The sequence below is a fragment of the Euleptes europaea genome, chromosome 9 (assembly GCF_029931775.1).
Source record: "Euleptes europaea isolate rEulEur1 chromosome 9, rEulEur1.hap1, whole genome shotgun sequence".
Lineage (NCBI taxonomy): Eukaryota > Metazoa > Chordata > Lepidosauria > Squamata > Sphaerodactylidae > Euleptes > Euleptes europaea.
The window spans coordinates 32,219,481-32,237,379 of NC_079320.1; the positions used below are offsets into that span (position 1 = coordinate 32,219,481).

Here is a 17,899-nt window from a genome sequence, read left to right on the forward strand (position 1 = left end):
AGGGATTTACTGAAAGCCCTTCACCTCAAGTGAGGTCAGTTTCAACTGCTAAGCGCCTCAGAGGGTGCTGTCCTTCTCTGACTCCAAATAGACTCAGATACTTCCTTGGTGTCAGTTCCCCATTGGTTTTTTTGATCTTGAGATGTTTTTTTAAAAACATTCATTGTTTATTGTTTCTAAAGCCAAACTCTGGTGCTAAATGGTTACCAAGTTTCCCCTCAATATTCTTGGGTAGTTCCAAAACGGGGCAGTCTTGATCTTTGGGGTAGATCCTCTTGAACACAGCTATGGTGGCAATGCGCACAAGGCCAAGAAGGAACAGCTACTTTAGGCCTCCAAAAATTGGCCATGTCTGTTTATTAGTCAGCAGGGGCTCAGTGGAGCTCCTAGCCAAACTTGGCATTGCCATTCCAAAATCCAGGTTCACTCCCTTCTTTTTTCCATCCCTGCGTCAGCATTATTTATGAACTGAGGCTACAAGGTAGGCTTTTCCCTGAGACTGGGAGAGGCACGCATGTGAAGGTTCTCCCTGACCCTCACTCCTGTCTGGTATTGCATCAATTCCAAAAGTTAAAAATTCACATACCCCTCCTGATTTAGGAATGGGGAAACCTGCCTCCCCTTGCCATCTGCAGTCTAAGAACATGTGTTATTCAAAAGCTAAGACTTTGTCTCAAATACCTGCTTGGTAAGTCTGTGGTTGGAGCACTGACTCTGATACCAAGCAAAAGCTGTACTTCATTGGATTGTCATATATTTACTGACAATTTAAATGCATATGCATAAAATATATGTTCATTACATACAGCATTTGAGCACATGTTGAATACAAAGTGACAGTACTCTCCCCCTTCCGCTCTTTTTAAAGTTATCCTCCAAGCAGGATGTTAGAGGATCAAAACTAGAGACCCCTGCCACAGGAACTACTCAAGTGAAAACACAGACAAATCTTTCTCTCAAGCAAGATAATGTGACCATTAAAGGACTTCAGGCCAATGTTACACTCCCCAAGGTAATAAGCAGTCTGGGTGAATAGCCCTGCATGATAAAGAATTCCAGGCTATATTTTAACTTTATTTTAAAAGAAACATACACAATTATATGAATTTAATTACATTTTTTCCTGATTTTGCTTTTTCTCGGTAGCTACCTCAGTCAGGGCACGGGTTGGGCACGTCATACAACATTAAAGTAGATTAGAATCGCAATTTTCAGTACGGTTGTTAGAAACTTTTTAGTTTCTGTGGGATGGAATGGAAGTCTTGTTTTTATGTAATTTCTTAAAAGAACAAAAATTTTATTGTTCTTTGGATCACCTTTTGTAGGTGAATTTATGTTTACTGCAAGCATCAGTGGAAGAATCATCAGGCAACGCTGCAGGAAAAAGCGTCACCCATGTTTCCTTAGTGGCTTTGTGCTTTGATAGGATTGCTACACATGTTCGCATGAACAGGTAAGCCAGTATCGCCCCATAATTAATACTGTTTCCGTTAGACAAAATAGCACAGCTTAATAAAGTTCTTACAAAGCTTTTCATTGACAGGGACTTTCTGAATCAGAAATTAAGGTTTGGATAAAAATAGAAAAAAGGAAATAATTGGTAAAAACAAATCAGATAACATAAGAATGTAAGAAGATCCCTGCTGAATCAGACCAGTGGTCCATCTAGTCCAGTACCCTGTTCCACACAGTGACCAATCAGGGGAGGGGCTGTGGCTCAGTAATAGAACCTCTGCTTTGCAAGCAGAAGGTCCCAGGTTCAATCCCCGGCATCTCCAGTTAAAGGGACTAGGCAAGTAGGAGATGTGAATGACCTCCACCAGAGACCCTGGAAAGCCGCAGCCAGTCTAAGTAGACAATACTGACTTTGATGGATCAAGGGTCTGATTCAATATAAGGCAGTTTCATGTGTTCAAGTTCTCTTGCAGGAGCAACATATGGGGCATAGAGGCCAAGGCCTGCCTTGGATGTTGGCTCCTAGTACCCAGAGTTTTATAGCAACTGGGTCTGGAGGTTCCCTTCAGTCATTGTGGACCTACCCTCTCTGAATCTGTCTCATCCCCTTTTAACGTCGCCTTTGCTGGCGGCCATCACTATGTCCACTGGCAGTGAATTCCACAGTGCAATTACTCACTGAGTGAAGAAGTACTTCTTTTTGTCCATCTTATTGGCCATCAACTTATTGAATCCCCCTGACTTCTAGTATTATAGTAGAGGGAGAAAAAAATCTCTTTCCATTTCTCCACCATATGCATAATTTTTAAAGCCTCTATCATGTTCCCCCATGTTTTATCTTTTCTTAAAAACTATAGTCCCATTTTCTTTAGCCTTTCATCATAGGAAAGGCCCAGCCCTATAATCATCTTTGTTGCCCTCTTCTGCACTTTTCCCAGATCTGTGGTATCATTTTTGAGATATGTTAACTAGAACATAGTAATCAAAATGAGGCTGCACCATAGATCTATAAAGGGGTATTGCAATATTAGATGTTGTATTTTCAGCCCCTTATCTGATAATTCCAGCACGGTGCTTGCATGTTGAGTTGACACTTCCATTGGGCTGTGCACTGTGACACCCTCCCCAGATCTCTTTCCCTCTGAGACTAAGCCAGGTCAGACCCCATCAGCACATATTAAAAGTTAGGACACCTCCATCCTGATAAGCCAATTTTTGTTCTGCTAGGACAGATTTTCTAGCCACCAGTCTTATTTTTCCAAATGGTTTCCATTTTTTCCATTCTATCTTGCAATTTTCTGTCGAGTCCTTTTCTGTCAAGAGTCGTTTTCTTCTGATAAAAGCTCATTTTTTCTCCTTTTCATTTAGGAGAGTAGAATTAGGAAATTCTGACACCTTTAATTAGTCGTTAAACCTGTATTTCCAGGCTCCTTCTCCTCTTTCCGATCTGAAGATTTAGGAGTTTTATAAGGAGCCATTTTATCTAAGAAGCTAGTAATTTTCCCTATGTTGATTGTAAGCCCATACAGATTTATCTACAGAAGACCATGGATTGAACCATGGATTGTCTGTATTAATCCTATTTATAAAAAATTAATTTATAAAAATTAATTGACAGTTACAGTCTATAATTATTATAGACTATACACTGTATTTGTATTTTTGGAGATAACTATTCATGAAGCCCTATAATGATAAGCAATCAGATCAATTAGAAAAATCCAAATAATTTACATATCACAATCAGAGTCCATGCATCTACTGAGACAGTTCATTAAAAGAATTAACCGTCAGTCCAAACATTATAATCATCAATCTATTCTTAATGAACTCTCGATAAACACTTTGGGTACATTTATATACACAACGTAATGTTCATTTTATAAATCCTAAAAAGGGAACATATTCTCAGCAGTTCTAAATCCCAGGGCTGAACAAATACATGTTAATGATTCAGCACTTTTAAACAATTCTTAGTAGAATTCTATTTTTGGAATACAGCTTCATGAAAAGTCCAGAGAATCTTGTCATAAGAGAGTAAAGTAGATCAATACATCCAAAGAGAGAGCTTCAACCTTGTAAATACTAGTAATATAATCCATGTTTGTTAGCTTCCTTTGTGAATGTCAAAACTCAATTTTGCAATCACTTGCTATTTGAAGGAATGAAGATGACTAGCAGCTTTTACAAGTCTTAAGGGAAAGAAAAAACTACAGCAGAGTTTTTTCAGCTCACATGTCATATAACCAAAAGGAAAGAAGCAGTATAGCTGATGTTCCAATTCATTTATCATTTCAAGGTGCCCCCACCTTTGACGATATCCGCTATAGCAGGTGTAATAGAGAACTTCCCCTGCCTTGTCCTGCTCCAAGTGTGACTACCAAATGCATTTGGTGTGACCACTGAAGTGCTTCCTCTGCTGTTCAGGCAGGTTTGAATCTGGGCTGCCAGAAGGTTGTCATCCTCTCAGCTGTGTTTTTACCCTCCCAACTCTGTTATAGAGTGAGTGTTCTCAGCCCCATTGGAGAATTTATGGGAAACACTGGCTGAAGGAGCGAGTATGTCTGCTGACCTTCCCTCACGATTATAGATGGTTTCCTGAATGCACAAAACTAGTGTGCGTATACGTCTTACAAATTTTTCTTTTTCCTGAAGAGGCGTGATTGAAGAGTCTACAAACAGTACAGAAACTAGAAATTCTGTGACTTTTGACAAGTATGTCCATACCAGTAAAATGCAGCCTCAGTCTTCCGGTTCCCTGAGATCCAACGCTGGAGCAGAGAAAGGAAAAGAAATTGCAGCTAAGCTTAACATTCACCGCATTCATGGGCAGCTCAGAGGCCTTGATACAGCTGGTAATCTTCTTTGTAATCCCGACTTGGAAATTTTCTTTTTGAAACCTTTTGTTTTTTTTAGTAGAATTGGACTATGTATTATACAGCAGGTCCCTGCTGTGATTTAACTGTCTGGGATTTCATAACTCCCCACAGCTCAAGACCTGGGCATGGTTTAAATATATCTTTCAGAAGACAGGAACACTGGCCAGTTTTACCCAGTCAGCATAATGAGCTGAACTGCAGAAGATTTTAGGTTATGGGAACAGTATAGGATTGATTAAAGTGATGGAGGCCATACACTTACAGTTGTATTTGCCTGTGGGCATTAATGGTGGCTTGGAAGGAAAGATTACAGTATCAGGCTACAGAAAAAAATTAAAGCCAGATAAGGGGCACATGCCTGCTATTTGATGCGTAAAAGACTTTGGCACTGAAATACTAGTGGACCTTTTATATATATATATATTCTCAGATCTGTTGCAAATCTCTCACCATTAGTAGCAGATTCGTACTGACATAGTATTACACTTCCATTTTTAATAACTGCCTGGTAATATGCTTTTTTTGTTGCTGCAGATATTGGGACTTGTGCAATAACAGCTATTCCTTTTGAAAAATCAAAAGTTCTTTTCACTTTGGAAGAGTTGGATGACTTTAGCTTTGTAGATGAAACTGATCACCAAGGAATTCCAGATGTAACAAGGATAGGTCCCAGTCAAGAGAAATGGGGCTGGATAATGTTTGAATGTGGAATTGAAAATCTAACAATAAAAGGTAGAGCAACAGCACAGTCAGTTATTTCTTTTGGCCCCACACATAATAAGTTGAGCAAACAAACCGTCTTCTCTTCACCTTTTTATTCTTCCAGGGGGCAGACAATCGGGTGCTGTTTTATACAGCACGTTTGGAAGTATGGGTAAATGTGCAGCCACAGACAGGGGTGGACTGCTTGCATCCAACAATTCTTCAGATTCTCCAACTGGGAGCGGTTACAATACTGATGTGTCTGAGGAAAATCTCCCTTGTGATCAGACAAGTGCTGCTTCAGATATTCATGCAAATTCTGTTTCAGATGAGCAGGTAAAACATGTTTAGAAAAGTTTCAAGGCCAGCTATTTTAGCTATTATTTTTGGTGACAGCATAAAAACAGGCTTTTCTGGTGTGCTAAGTTAAATTTCTTTTACAGTTGTTGCTTACACTGATGTATCCTACCTGGGAAAATTTGCAATCCATGTGCACTTCCACTTTTTGTTAAAAGGTTAATGACTTTTATCGTTGTGGGTGAATAGTATGCTGATTTATAGGGGTGTCTGTCTTTCTGTGTCTGTCTATTTTAGTGACCTTGTCCTGTTCATTCTTATCTTCATCCTTTTTGCCTAGGACGAAGGAGTTGAATCAGATGATCTGAAAAAAGAGAATCCTTTAAGACCTCCCCCACCCGATTCAAGTAGCATGAAGCTGACAATCAAAGAAATTTGGTTCAGTTTTGCTGCTCCCACAAATGTGCGCTCTCCTGCCCACGTATTTTCAAGGTACAGTGTATTCCACTTAAGTAGTTAATTGCTACTTAACATACTCTAACGATTAAATGTTGTTAATTGCCTGTCATGAAGAGCAAGTGTGGTATAGTGGTCATGTCAGACTAGGATCTGGGAGACAACCGTTTTCGAATCCCTGTTCTGCCATGGAAGCTTGCTGGGTGACCTTGGGCCAGTCGCACACACTCATCTTAATGTACCTCACAGGGTTGTTGTTGTGAGGATACTGTGGAGGAGAGAACTATGTAAGTGGCTTTGGGTACCCATTGGGGAGAAGGGTGGGGTACAAATGAAGTTAATAAATAATGTAGACCGTTATAAAAGTATGAGCTCTGTATCTTAGTCTGTTGCACTGTTGACTTCAGTTACATATTTTTCTTTTAGTGGACGATTACGAAACATCAAATACGTGTAATTATGTTTAGTGTGTTTTAGAGCATTAATAAGGCAGCTTTTCTGAAGTCTCTCTAAAGGACATACATAATGTGTTTTAAAGTTGTATCGATAGTTGAAGAGGAAGATATTAATTGCTGATGCAGCTTTTGTACGTTTTTAAGATATAGGTTTTTTCTGTGGAGCGTACAGTTACTGGAACAGTGTGAGGACGGGGAGCCTCCAGCGCTCTGTAACTTTTGAACATCTTAGGTTTCTGGGCTGAGACTTTTCAGTCCAATATGGCAACAATATCTGGCACCGTGATATCTGGTCTTAGCAGGTTTCTGCTTAACAGTTACCCCAGGGCATAATTATTTAAATTCTGTGTGGCTCTCTAGCATTGTTTCATTGGTTCCTTCTGTTTTGCACAGCTGTGCTCAAAAACTAAAACATACTTTAATATGCTTCGATTGCATTCCTGTGTACCAGTGAAAGATTAACACACGCTAGCAGGGTCGTTGGCATTTACATAATAATATCAAATGAACCCTTCTGTTTTTATCTAGCGAAAACAGATGGACTTCCGTAAATCATCTTAAAAGGACTACTTGCTGCTTTCGTAACTGATTTTTTCTTCCAACAGGCAGCTGAACCTTCTGAGTACTGCAACGCCTGCTGTTGGCGCTTGGCTGGTTCCTATTGATCAAGTGAAGTCCTCTTTAAACAAATTGGAAACAGAAGGAACGCTACGAGTTTGTGCTGTCATGGGCTGTATAATGACTGAAGCTTTAGAGGTGGGTGCATTTATGAAAAATACCCGAACAGTGTTATGTATTGCTTAATTTTTAAAGTAGCATTTTCACGTCTTTCTGAGTTAGCAGCAGTAAATATTGTCTGACCCGTCCATAGTTTACCTAGCTTAATATTTGGAATGTACTTGATAGTCCCCATGTATACCTTCCTTAGATACCTTGTGACCAGGTAGGATTGATATGGGTTGGATCCCACAGATCCATTCAGTTACTGGTGGTGCCTCCTCCCACTGCAAAGCACTGTGAAAACATATGCAGATAATTCAGTTGTTCATATCGCATTCTCCAGACTAACAATTTGCTTTCTAAGATTATATAAAGTCAGTACTCCAACTAATTTATCTACTTATTAATATATCTAGCTATTGGATTGCCAAAATTTATACAAATAGTGTATTGAAGTTTGAGACGACCATTCATGACCCTATTTGTAGAAATTCACATAGTGTGATGTCTAAAAACGTTAGAAAAAAACAATCTCACTGAGCTGGACTCATGGAGAAAGTGTAGGAAGGACCATGTGACTCTGAGAACACCCCCCCCCCTTTATTCACGTCTGAACAAGAGTGAATAGCCCTGATGATAGATCTCTGTGGTGGGAGACATACATTAGTAATCTACTAATCTCTTTACACATTCAGAACAAAAGCGTCCACTTTCCTTTGAGAAGCAAGTACAACAGGCTTACTAAATTAGCCCGCTACCTGCAAGAAAATCCTTCCTGTTTGCTGTGTAATATACTGCACCACTATCTCCACCAGGCAAACTATTCCATCATTGAGGATGCAACTATGGTAAGAGCAATTGATATGAACAATTAATAACATGTTTTGGAGTAATATTATGTTAACTATTAGTATAGCATGGACTGCCAAAAACACAAATAAGTGGGTTCTAGATCAAATCAAGCCTGAACTCTTCCTAGAAGCTATAATGACCAAACTGAGGCTATCACATTTTGGTCACCTTATGAGAAGACAAGATTCACTGGAGAAGACAAGTTTTTGCCATTATTTTCAGCTGACTTGGCAACCCTGTGGGGTTTTCAAGGCAAGAGACCTTTAGAGGTAATTTGCCATTACCTTCTTCTCCCGTCCAAATACTAATCAGGGCCAATTCTGCTTAGGTTCTGAGATCTGATGAGATCAGGCTAGCCTAGGCTATCCATGTCAGGGTGGAAAGGACAATAATTCTAGGAAAAGTTGAAGGCAGCAGGAAAAGAGGAAAAACCAACATAAGACGATATGGACTGACTCAGTAAGGGAAACCACAACCCTCAGCTTGCAAGACCTGAGCAAGGCTGTTTGATAGGACGTTTTGAAGTTCATTAAATCATAGGGTGGCCATAACTGAAAAGCAACTTGACAGCTCTTAACACATGCCCACATTAGTATAGTATTTTTCAATAATTTTTTGTAAAAATGTCTTTTAGTGTCTCTTGTGGCAGACCTGCTAGTTCCTCATAATATCTGTATTTTTATAATGCTTTCAACAGTAGAATAAGGATTGAAATGCTTTTGACATATTTAAAGTAGATGTGAATTCAACTACATATTTTAAAATAAACTTAAAGGGTTGAAAATCTTATGACAATTTTATTAATTATTGGCTTGACCCAAGTGTGAAATTGTATTCAGTTTAAAGTTTTTTTTAACACAGCCTGTTCTACTGATTGCAGTTTTGAATTATTGCATGATTTTAATATACTTTGGTTTTTTAAGACTGTAAAAATTAGAGGGAGGATGATAAAATTATAACACAGTTGGATTCCAAACAAAAACCTGTAGGAATGTCTTTGGCGTGTGTTTGTCTTCCAGAGTGATGGCCTTCCTGCGCTTGTAACGTTAAAGAAAGGCCTCATTGCCTTAGCTAGGCAGTGGATGAAATTCATTGTTGTAACACCAGCCTTCAAAGGGGTGAGTTTACATCGGCCAGCTCAGCCAATGAAAATCCAGCCAGCTGCACCCACCGAGCCAGAGGATGGCTTTGGTTTGGACAACGGAGGTGGTCTTCAAAGTGACACAAGTGCTGACGGAGCAGAGTTTGAGTTTGATGCAGGTATGTTTTGTATTTTCAGCTACCTCTTTTCAAAATAACTTTCTCTACCACTTAAGGGAGACTCAACTCTTCCCTTCCCCTCCCCACAACAGACACCCTGTGAGGTGGGTGGGGCTGAGAGAGTGTGACTGGCCCAAGGTCACCCAGCTAGCTTTATGTGTAGGAGTGGGGAAACAAATCCAGTTCACCAGATTAGCCTCCGCTGCTCATGTGGAGGAGTGGGGAATCAAACCCGGTTCTCCAGATCAGAGTCCACCGCTCTTAACCACTACACCTTGCAATTTACTTTATTTGCTGTGTAAATATTCATTAAATAAAAAGCAAAATCTTGCTTGTTATAAATTTCTGTTTTCAATAGAGGTTAGTCTTTGCCTCTGGAAGTGCGTCATCATTGCGGGAGGCAGGATAGTCCTCTAACTTCACTAGGAGGAGGGACCTCCCTTGTACGGCAGACACTTGTATGGCAGATCCTTGTACGGCAGACACCCATCATCCCCCAGAATTACTGATATGCAGTAAATGCTTAAAACAAGAATGACAATTGTTCAAATAGAAGACTTTAAGAAGTAGATAGCCTGTCTGTCTTCCCTGCATGTACTTAAGTGTGTAGCTAAGGCCCAAGCACTCAGTGTCAGGCAGTAAACTATATTATTTTGAGAGCTGCATGTAGTAGCTTGACTTTCTTCTCTGGTATTAGAGGGTAGTCAACACCACTGAAAGCCCAAGTCTACCTTACACATGATAGCCACTAAATGCTTTTTGAAGTATCCTGCTCCCAACTGCCACCTCTAAATTGTAAGAGCTCAGAGGACCTCCAGAGAAACCCTTTAATCTGTGCAGAAGATGGGGCTGGTCTTGACGGACAGTTTTGTCATTTTGGAAGGAGAAAAAGCAGGACCATAGCAAGGGTGAGTGCTGTGGGTGTGCCACCCAATGGGGCACTAGTTTATCCCCAGTGAAACTTCTGGAACCCCACCTAGTGAGGAAGGCTGACTACAGCCCTGACCGGGGAGGGAGGCTTCAGTCAAGAGGTAGTACATTTTTGAAGTCTACATTCTGGCCTTGAGTGGAATATTACTCCTAAACTGGACTTCTGTAGAGAGGTTTACTCAGCCAAACGATTTGAAGCTGCAGTCCAAAGCACACTTACTTGGAAATAAGTTTCATTTAAATTGGAAGCCAATCAGACATCAAGGAAAATGTTTGGGACTTAACTGTTTTAAACATGATTAGGATTGACAGGATTGAACTGTAAACTCAAGTGCATTTCTTCTATGGCATTTTGCTTTATGTAATCCATTTAAAAAAATGTTGTCAGTGTGTCCACAAAGTGGAGCTTCTGCCATGTTTTGGATTTAACAGTAGTGAAATCTGGCAATCTGCTACTGTGGTTACCCTTGCTTATTAGGGTTAAGGTCAACTGAAAAAAACATAAACTTTTAGGAATTTTCAGCTCTGCTCTTGAACATGCAATCAACTGCAGATGCTGTAGTTTGGCAGCTAATACATACTCATTCAGTACTGGCAGCTCTTTTTGAAGTAATGTAGCCCAATTGGAGGGAGAGTATTGTAGTTCCGACAACAGTTCCATTGCTAGTCATTACTTAATTGTATTGAAATACTTTTTTTTGCCTGTCACAAAACCATTGAAAAAGTAATGTGTTTATTGGAAAAGACCCAGGTTAAATAGTTATTTGGGTCCTTGTCATGTTGTTTCATCTTCAGCACAGTGTGGCAGGAGCACTCTAATCAAGTTGCTCTGTAAAGTCCTTCGCTTTGAGGATGTAAACTGACAAAGAGAACTTAACACAAAGGCTATTCTGAAAAGAGCACACAAATTGTAAGCTGGTTTACACTTGTGGCCAGCAGGCACAAAAAAAGTTGGCGTGAAGAACAACTTCCTCAGAAATGCATTGTATTCCTAGAAATATCAACTGGCCCAAGTTTTAAATTGAGATAGTATTAACCTCTACAATTTGTGTCCCAAATGTAAACCAGAGCTTTCAGCTGAGCCTAGTAATAAACGCTCTCAATAACAAATCGCTTTTGGCTACATTTTGGCTGTAATTAATTTGTACAAACTGTTGCATGTTTCAGCCACTGTCAGTGAGCACACAATGCTGCTGGAAGGAACTGGCACCCGCCCTCCAGCTGCTGGGGTGTCTTCTGGACCTGTGACCGGTGCTGAGATTATGAGAAAACTATCAAAGAGTCATACACATAGCGATTCTGCTCTTAAAATAAAGGTAAAGACTTTTTACTCCTAACATGAGGAAAGGGTGAGAGATGGATAAGAACATAAAGACAGCCCAGCTAGATTGGACCAATGGTCCATCCTGTCCAGCATACTGTTTGACACAGTGGCCAACCTGGAGGGCCAAGCAAACATCATTGAGGCTGAAGCTCTCCCCTGCTGTTGCCTCCCAGCACTGTCTCTGTATATGGTTGCAGCATTTGTGGAAGAAAAACATAAAGATATGTAATCAGTGTTGACATGTGATGATTATGCTCCCTGATCAGTTTCCTTATAGCACTAGTAATCTAACTCCAGGTCTATGTTAATCTGCAAAGAACATAGTTTTTTTAGGTTTCTGTTAATTTCTATGTGTAGGATTTGACTGTTAGGGTTTCATTGTGATGCGTGTGTTTTCAGGGTATCCATCCATATCACTCTCTGAGCTACACTAGTGGAGATACAGCTACAGACTCACCAGTGCATGCTGGACGTTCTGGAGCGCTCATTAAAGAAAGTCCAAGGAAAGAAAGTCTTCTCAGCTACCTGACAGGAAGCTTTCCTAGCCTACATAATCTCTTGGAAGGAACTCCTCAAAGAAATGCAACAGCCCCCAAAAGTAGTTCTTTAACAAGAGCAGGTACAAAGTACAATGCACTATACTTCAGTTTTGGGTAGATAAAGTGTAATCAAATATTGTTGTTGAGGATTTTCGTTATTGCCAGCCCAAAGATTGCAGTCTGTCATCTTTTAACTCTTAATTGTTGACAAGCTTATGCTGCCAGAGAACCCACTGGAGGTTTATTGAGCAATCCAACTAAATCTAGTAGTGGAAGCTGGTGAAGAAGTATCATGCTGCCATTCTTCAGTTGCCTAATAGCAGTAGCATGGATAATATTTAGTTATTTGCTTGATGCTTATTTTTTTAAAATTCTGTTTATATTATTTTTGTGCAAGCATATCCTTATCGTTAATTCTTTCCCCCTGGTTAATCGGGAGTTCTTAGTGCTGAATTTGCAATGTTAATTCCACATTTTGAGAGCAAGGTACAGTAAAACTATAAACATGTTGTGAAAACTCGAAGGTAGGCAGCTTAGTCAGCACCAAACTTCCAAAATTCGCTGTCTTACCTAACTTCAGTATTTCTGTACAAAATTATTAACATTAAGTTTGCATGAAGAGTGTAGTAGATGCCAGTCCACAAACTATAGTAATAATGTCCTGTTTTGCCACTGCAAATATCTGGTGTCACTATTACAATTGAAGTCGACTGAAAAAGTACCTTAACGCCTACTTATGCTCCAGTAGTGGAAATGCTGAGTGCCAACATTGTTGCAAAACCAAAGCATGCCGACAGTTTAAGCATGGTACTTTGCAGCAGCATGCTTTATAGTTCATTCAAAGCAGCAAATAACAGTGAGCCTTTGGGGAAGGGGGTCTAAGCACTAGTATCTTCAGAATAGGGACACAGTGATGAAGGGTTATTTGTTCAGTTAGGTATATGGCCAGATGGTGGGGTCTGTTAAATGTCCTGTTTTTGTATTTGTGATGTGTTGATTTAATATTAGCTTCACAGTTGAATTTCCTTAGAATAGGTCCTTGTAGTCAGGAACTGGAAAAGTTTCTTTTTCAGTATAACTTGATAATTCCAGGTTTATGGGACGTTAACAGTGATAAATTAATTGAGTTGTATTTTATGCCCACTTAGTGAACACAGTGCCCTCTGACATGTTGTCAGAACATCCTTTATTAACTGAGCCATCATCTGTGAGCTTTTATAACTGGATGTCAAATGCTGTGGGCAACAGAGGAAGTGTGGTTCAAGAATCTCCTGTCACCAAATCTGGACACAATAGTCTTCCAACAGGTATTAACCAGAAGCTCTGTATTTAATATTATAGCAGATCACCTTAAGCAGCTCGTCATTTTTTTTCCAAATAAGCTACTCCTGAAGTTTCTAAGTGAACCAGAAGAACTTTAAACATGGAATTGTTTCTTCAAATCACTTAAAATATGAACATAAGGAAAGTCTCGCTGAACGAGGCCAAAGATTATCCAGTTCAGCATGTTGCTTCTAGCCAGTAAATGCCAGAAGCCCACAAAGAGCGTATGAAGTTGTTCTCCATCGACTGGTATTTGGAAGTATGTGGCCTCTGAACATGCAGGTGCTATTTAGCTATCACGCCTGATAGCCTAAATGCCTGGATTATATTGCTGCCTGGAGTTCAGTGAAGTCTGTGCCAGACACTGATTGACAGCCATCAGGCAGCTGATGTCTTACAGAACACCTCGCAACATCCTCATTTGCAGACTTGTCCCAAAAAATTAGGGTTGAAGGCCTCTTATGTTTTCACTAATTGGTGCACAAGTCATTATTTTTAATTTTACTAAGTGATCAAAGATCTGAAGACTATCTGAGCATTCTGTTCTTTGAAAGAGAAATGGAATGAATTCCAAATGATGAAAAACACAAGTTGTTTCATCTGATTTTTACCTGTGATGACCAGGTCACAACTGATAATGTTCATTCCCTAGTAATTTCTTCCATCTCTGGGCAATACCAGCTTAAACTTGCAAGATAGTGCAGAATGTTTTTTCTCCTTGCATTTGAGTTTAATTCTACCTATCTGTATAAACTGAATGAGTCTGCATTGTTCAGAACTAGGTGTTATGCAAGGAAACTAAGACAGACATGGTATTGTTTTGTAGGTGTAGCCCCAAATCTTCCTACTATACCTTCAGCTTCTGACTTCAACACAGTACTTTCCAGTGATCAGAACACGTTGGATGGAACACATTCACAACACAGTACCAGTCAGGATGATATTGTCGGTATAGAAGAAGGTAACAGGGAATTTCCTGCTGTTCAGCTTGCTGATGCCCAGGTGGGTGTTTGAATGTCTTTAAAACTGAAGGAGATAAGCCTTTTCACAGCAGATGAAATGTGGAGGCTATATTTGGTTCTCCCATGTTAACTATGTAAACTTATAGAAGTTCCCATATTTGATTTACAAGATAAGCATGTAATCTGATTCTTTGTGCTTTGCTTCGTTCTTCCTCACTAGCTTTGCTTTATCAAATAAGGTGTTTTGCATTTAATTACATTTATATTCTGCCTTTCCAAGGGGGGACAGGAGACTAAAGGCAGGTGACACAATTAAAAAAATTATACACGGTTTTACAAAAATATGGTAATAGATACAGTAATAAGCGGGGGAAAAAACCTTAAAAGTACGTATAAGACACAAAGAGATGAGCTTAACATACAAACTAGTAAAATACTTTCCTAAGAGATGCAGGTCCAGGCCATACAGTGTGTTAACAGTATAAACCAGCAGGTGATACACTGTGACATTCTGTACTCGCGGAGGTTTTCCAAGCTTTTTTCAAGGACAACTTCACGCAAAATATATTGTGTTTGTGAATCTTGAAAGGCCTTTGAAAGCTGTGTAGTTTCCTTGAGTCTGAGCGCTGTTAAGGATACACCATAACAATAGTCACTCTTGTGTCCAGGGGAGTGTGTTTGGCCTTCAATTGAAAGAATGATGGTCTAGTAGACTGAGGAAAGTATGTCAGCTATCTGGCATAAAGAAAGCCTGCCAACCAGAAAAACACTCCCGAGTTATCAGTTTAATTTTCAGTACACTGGCAGAGCAATCAGGATATTCAATTCTATGTTAGTACAACTCTGAGAAGAACATGACTAAGGCTTTCAATAGCTAAGGAAGCCTTGGTCAGTTTCATTTTTGATTGAAAATGAAGTTCTTAGTTGTGAAACTATGCTCCATTGCAAACTAATACAATAAGAATGGTCATCCTAAGGCATAGATCCTGTCACTGCTCACAAGAATTTGAAGCCTTCTTCCAGACTAAGGAATCTTCCTCTGACTTGAGTGACTGTTCTGCAAGAGGAAGAGCCATTTAAGTTGTCGGGGGAGCTAGAGGAAGGCTTCAGACTTCATTGAGTTTAGCGGTTTTATGCATACTAGTCTACTGAAAATGAAATTGACAGAGGTTGGCATCGACTAAAACGTTTCCATGGATGGAAGGATTTCCTTCCATGGAAAACTACTCTCACAGCCTTGTTTCTACTGCAGCCCAAAATGCCTCTGAATGCTCTCAGCATTTTGGGCTGCAGCAGGAAGGGGAAGATGAGAAAGACATTCTGTGTGGTGGAAATCCTTCTGTCTGGTAGAAATGGTCCAGTAGACCCAAACCGAAGTTTTTTGTAGCTGCTGGAAAGACTTGGTCAGTTGTATTTTCAATACGCTCTTAGTACATTAGCTTGAATGGGAATGAAGCTCTGTAGCTAGGCACTTGAATTGGAAGGAAAACATGTTTAGCTGCAGAGGTGTGCATATAAATCACTAATAAATATAAACAGTATCCTGTATCTGCTTACTGGAAGTCCCGTAGATTGGGTTTCAGTTTTCTGAGCGGCCCAAAAGGGAAAAATCAAATTTGATACCTAAATCCAGTTTCAAGATCATCCCTCTCTTTCATTTGGGACCATACAAAAATGTGATTTGCAATCTGAAGTGCTACAGTCAATTCTGCTACTTCATTCTTTCTCCATTCCGCTATATGTGTAGGCATAGTTGATAAAGCTGGACCTGTCAGGTTGAGGCATTAGGAGGTACCACAGTATAAATGGTGATGTAAATAATACATTTACAAGAGAGGAGCACCATGTGAACCTAATTCTGGCTTCTGATTTGCAGAGTGGTTTTCAAGGAATTAACATGATGTGAGCAGCATTATAATTTTACGTTTTTTCATTCTCAGTTGACCATATTCTCCTTTAACAATCTATTTAATCATTAATTGTTGGTCTTCCAATATATAGGTAGCTTTCATGAGGTGATTTAAAATATTAGAAGACCAGGATTTGAGTCCAATAGCAACTTAAAGGGCAGAAAGGTTTCCAAGGTATAAGCTTCCGAGAGTCAAAACTCGCTTCAGATTGACTTATACCCTGCAGATCTTGTTGGTCTTTAGGTGCTACTGGGCTCAAATCTTGCTCTTCCTCTGCATACCAAGATGGGTACTCACCTGGAAATATTCGAAGCAACTTCAAGATGGTGTTTTTGCAAATGTCAAGAGAATTTTATAATTCTCTGTTATTTTTAATAGGTTGTTTTCAAACCTCTTCTGAGCCACATAGGGATTCAGTCTCAGGATGCAGTGCCCCTGTGCTACCGGATGTACTTTGGAGAGCACCTTTCCTTCTCAGGGACTCTGGATTGCCTTAGAGCAGACATTGTAGATTCGGATACAGCGAAGGAGAGAAGAAGCAAAAGAGCACGAAGGTATGGAGGTCAAATCCTAAGAATATGCTCTCTGTATTTAAAGAGCATCAACGTGCTTTTTATTTGCTTTGGAATAGTTGACCATGGTCGTTTCTTTGTCTCTTTCCCAAAAGTCAGATGTAATGCAGACACAGTGCAGGTGCTCATTTTTCTTAACTTTTTTTGTAGTGTTCTAGCATTTTTTGTTTCTGTGGCAGTATGTTGTTAGAAGCTTTTGTAAGGCGTATTAAAGCTGGATAACTGGTGAAGCAGCAGCACCTATCAACACAAACCACTTAATAGCCAGGAAACACTCAATTCTTCTCTCAGTTCACTCATGGGACTTGGTCCTTAGTTGCTGTTTGCAGCACTGGACAAGGAAATATAAGCCTGAAAAAATTATAATTCATGGAACTTTGCAGTGCTTATCCGGTTTAGTGTTAATATAGGACATTGCATAGCATAGTAAACATGGGTAAACTGCCCAAGGAAGGCTTTGCCTTCAAAAAGAATGAGACTATTTAAGAGTTGCAGAACAATGAATGAATCTCATTTTTAAATCTTGATCTTTCTTTCTTAGGCAAGGAGCAGTTAATCTGCCTCCCCTTGAATTTAAACCTGCGTTAATGTTGGAAACGTTCAGCCTCAGTGCCGTTATAATGGAGAAATCAGTGTGCACGCCTCAGAACCCCACCAATGCCCTTGTCTTTCATGACTTCAACAAACGTCATTATAGCACTTTTCACTGCAATTTTACGATCTCTTGCCAGTCTATAAGCCAGCATGTAGACATGGCGCTGGTGCGTCTCATTCACCAGTTTAGCACCATGATAGATGACATCAAAGCTACACAGACAGACATCAAGCTCAGCAGGTACACAGCTGGTTCTGCTTCTCCAACGCCAACCTTTAAAACCCGCAAGCACAGAGACTTCCGTTCTTCGGACTTCAGTCGCAGCTCTCGAGGGAGCCTCAATGGCAACCGAGTAAACAATGCAAAAAACAAACGACCTAACAATGAGAACAGTAAAAAAGAATCTCGAAACAAGAGCTCCCTTGGGAGGTCAGAAAGAAGAACTTCTAAAGTATCCAGGAAAGGTTCAAAGGACGTTGTTGACCATGTGACCATTCATATGGACGACTCTGATTCGATTACCGTTTCGGAGCAAAGTGAGCCTTCAGCAGAATGCTGGCAAAATATGTATAAACTGTTAAACTTTTATTCTCTTATCATGGATCCCACAGGGATTTTAGAAAAATCTTCTGAAACGTTTTACCCAACAGGTAAGAGAGCCTTTGGAG

General features: G+C 39.9%; 1 protein-coding gene across 1 annotated transcript in view; it reads left to right on the forward strand.

Annotated features, from left to right (window-relative positions):
* The window catches only part of BLTP1 (bridge-like lipid transfer protein family member 1), a 141,818-nt gene that overhangs the window by 62,176 nt on the left and 61,743 nt on the right, over positions 1 to 17,899 (forward strand). Inside the window, exons 32-46 of the mRNA XM_056855866.1 lie at positions 869 to 1,012; positions 1,326 to 1,453; positions 4,111 to 4,310; positions 4,869 to 5,066; positions 5,161 to 5,372; positions 5,674 to 5,825; positions 6,850 to 7,000; positions 7,660 to 7,812; positions 8,836 to 9,076; positions 11,174 to 11,322; positions 11,730 to 11,949; positions 13,018 to 13,176; positions 14,019 to 14,194; positions 16,443 to 16,618; positions 17,178 to 17,881. Coding sequence (XP_056711844.1) covers positions 869 to 1,012; positions 1,326 to 1,453; positions 4,111 to 4,310; positions 4,869 to 5,066; positions 5,161 to 5,372; positions 5,674 to 5,825; positions 6,850 to 7,000; positions 7,660 to 7,812; positions 8,836 to 9,076; positions 11,174 to 11,322; positions 11,730 to 11,949; positions 13,018 to 13,176; positions 14,019 to 14,194; positions 16,443 to 16,618; positions 17,178 to 17,881 — 3,163 coding nt within the window. The remainder of the gene's footprint in view (positions 1 to 868; positions 1,013 to 1,325; positions 1,454 to 4,110; positions 4,311 to 4,868; positions 5,067 to 5,160; positions 5,373 to 5,673; positions 5,826 to 6,849; positions 7,001 to 7,659; positions 7,813 to 8,835; positions 9,077 to 11,173; positions 11,323 to 11,729; positions 11,950 to 13,017; positions 13,177 to 14,018; positions 14,195 to 16,442; positions 16,619 to 17,177; positions 17,882 to 17,899) is intronic.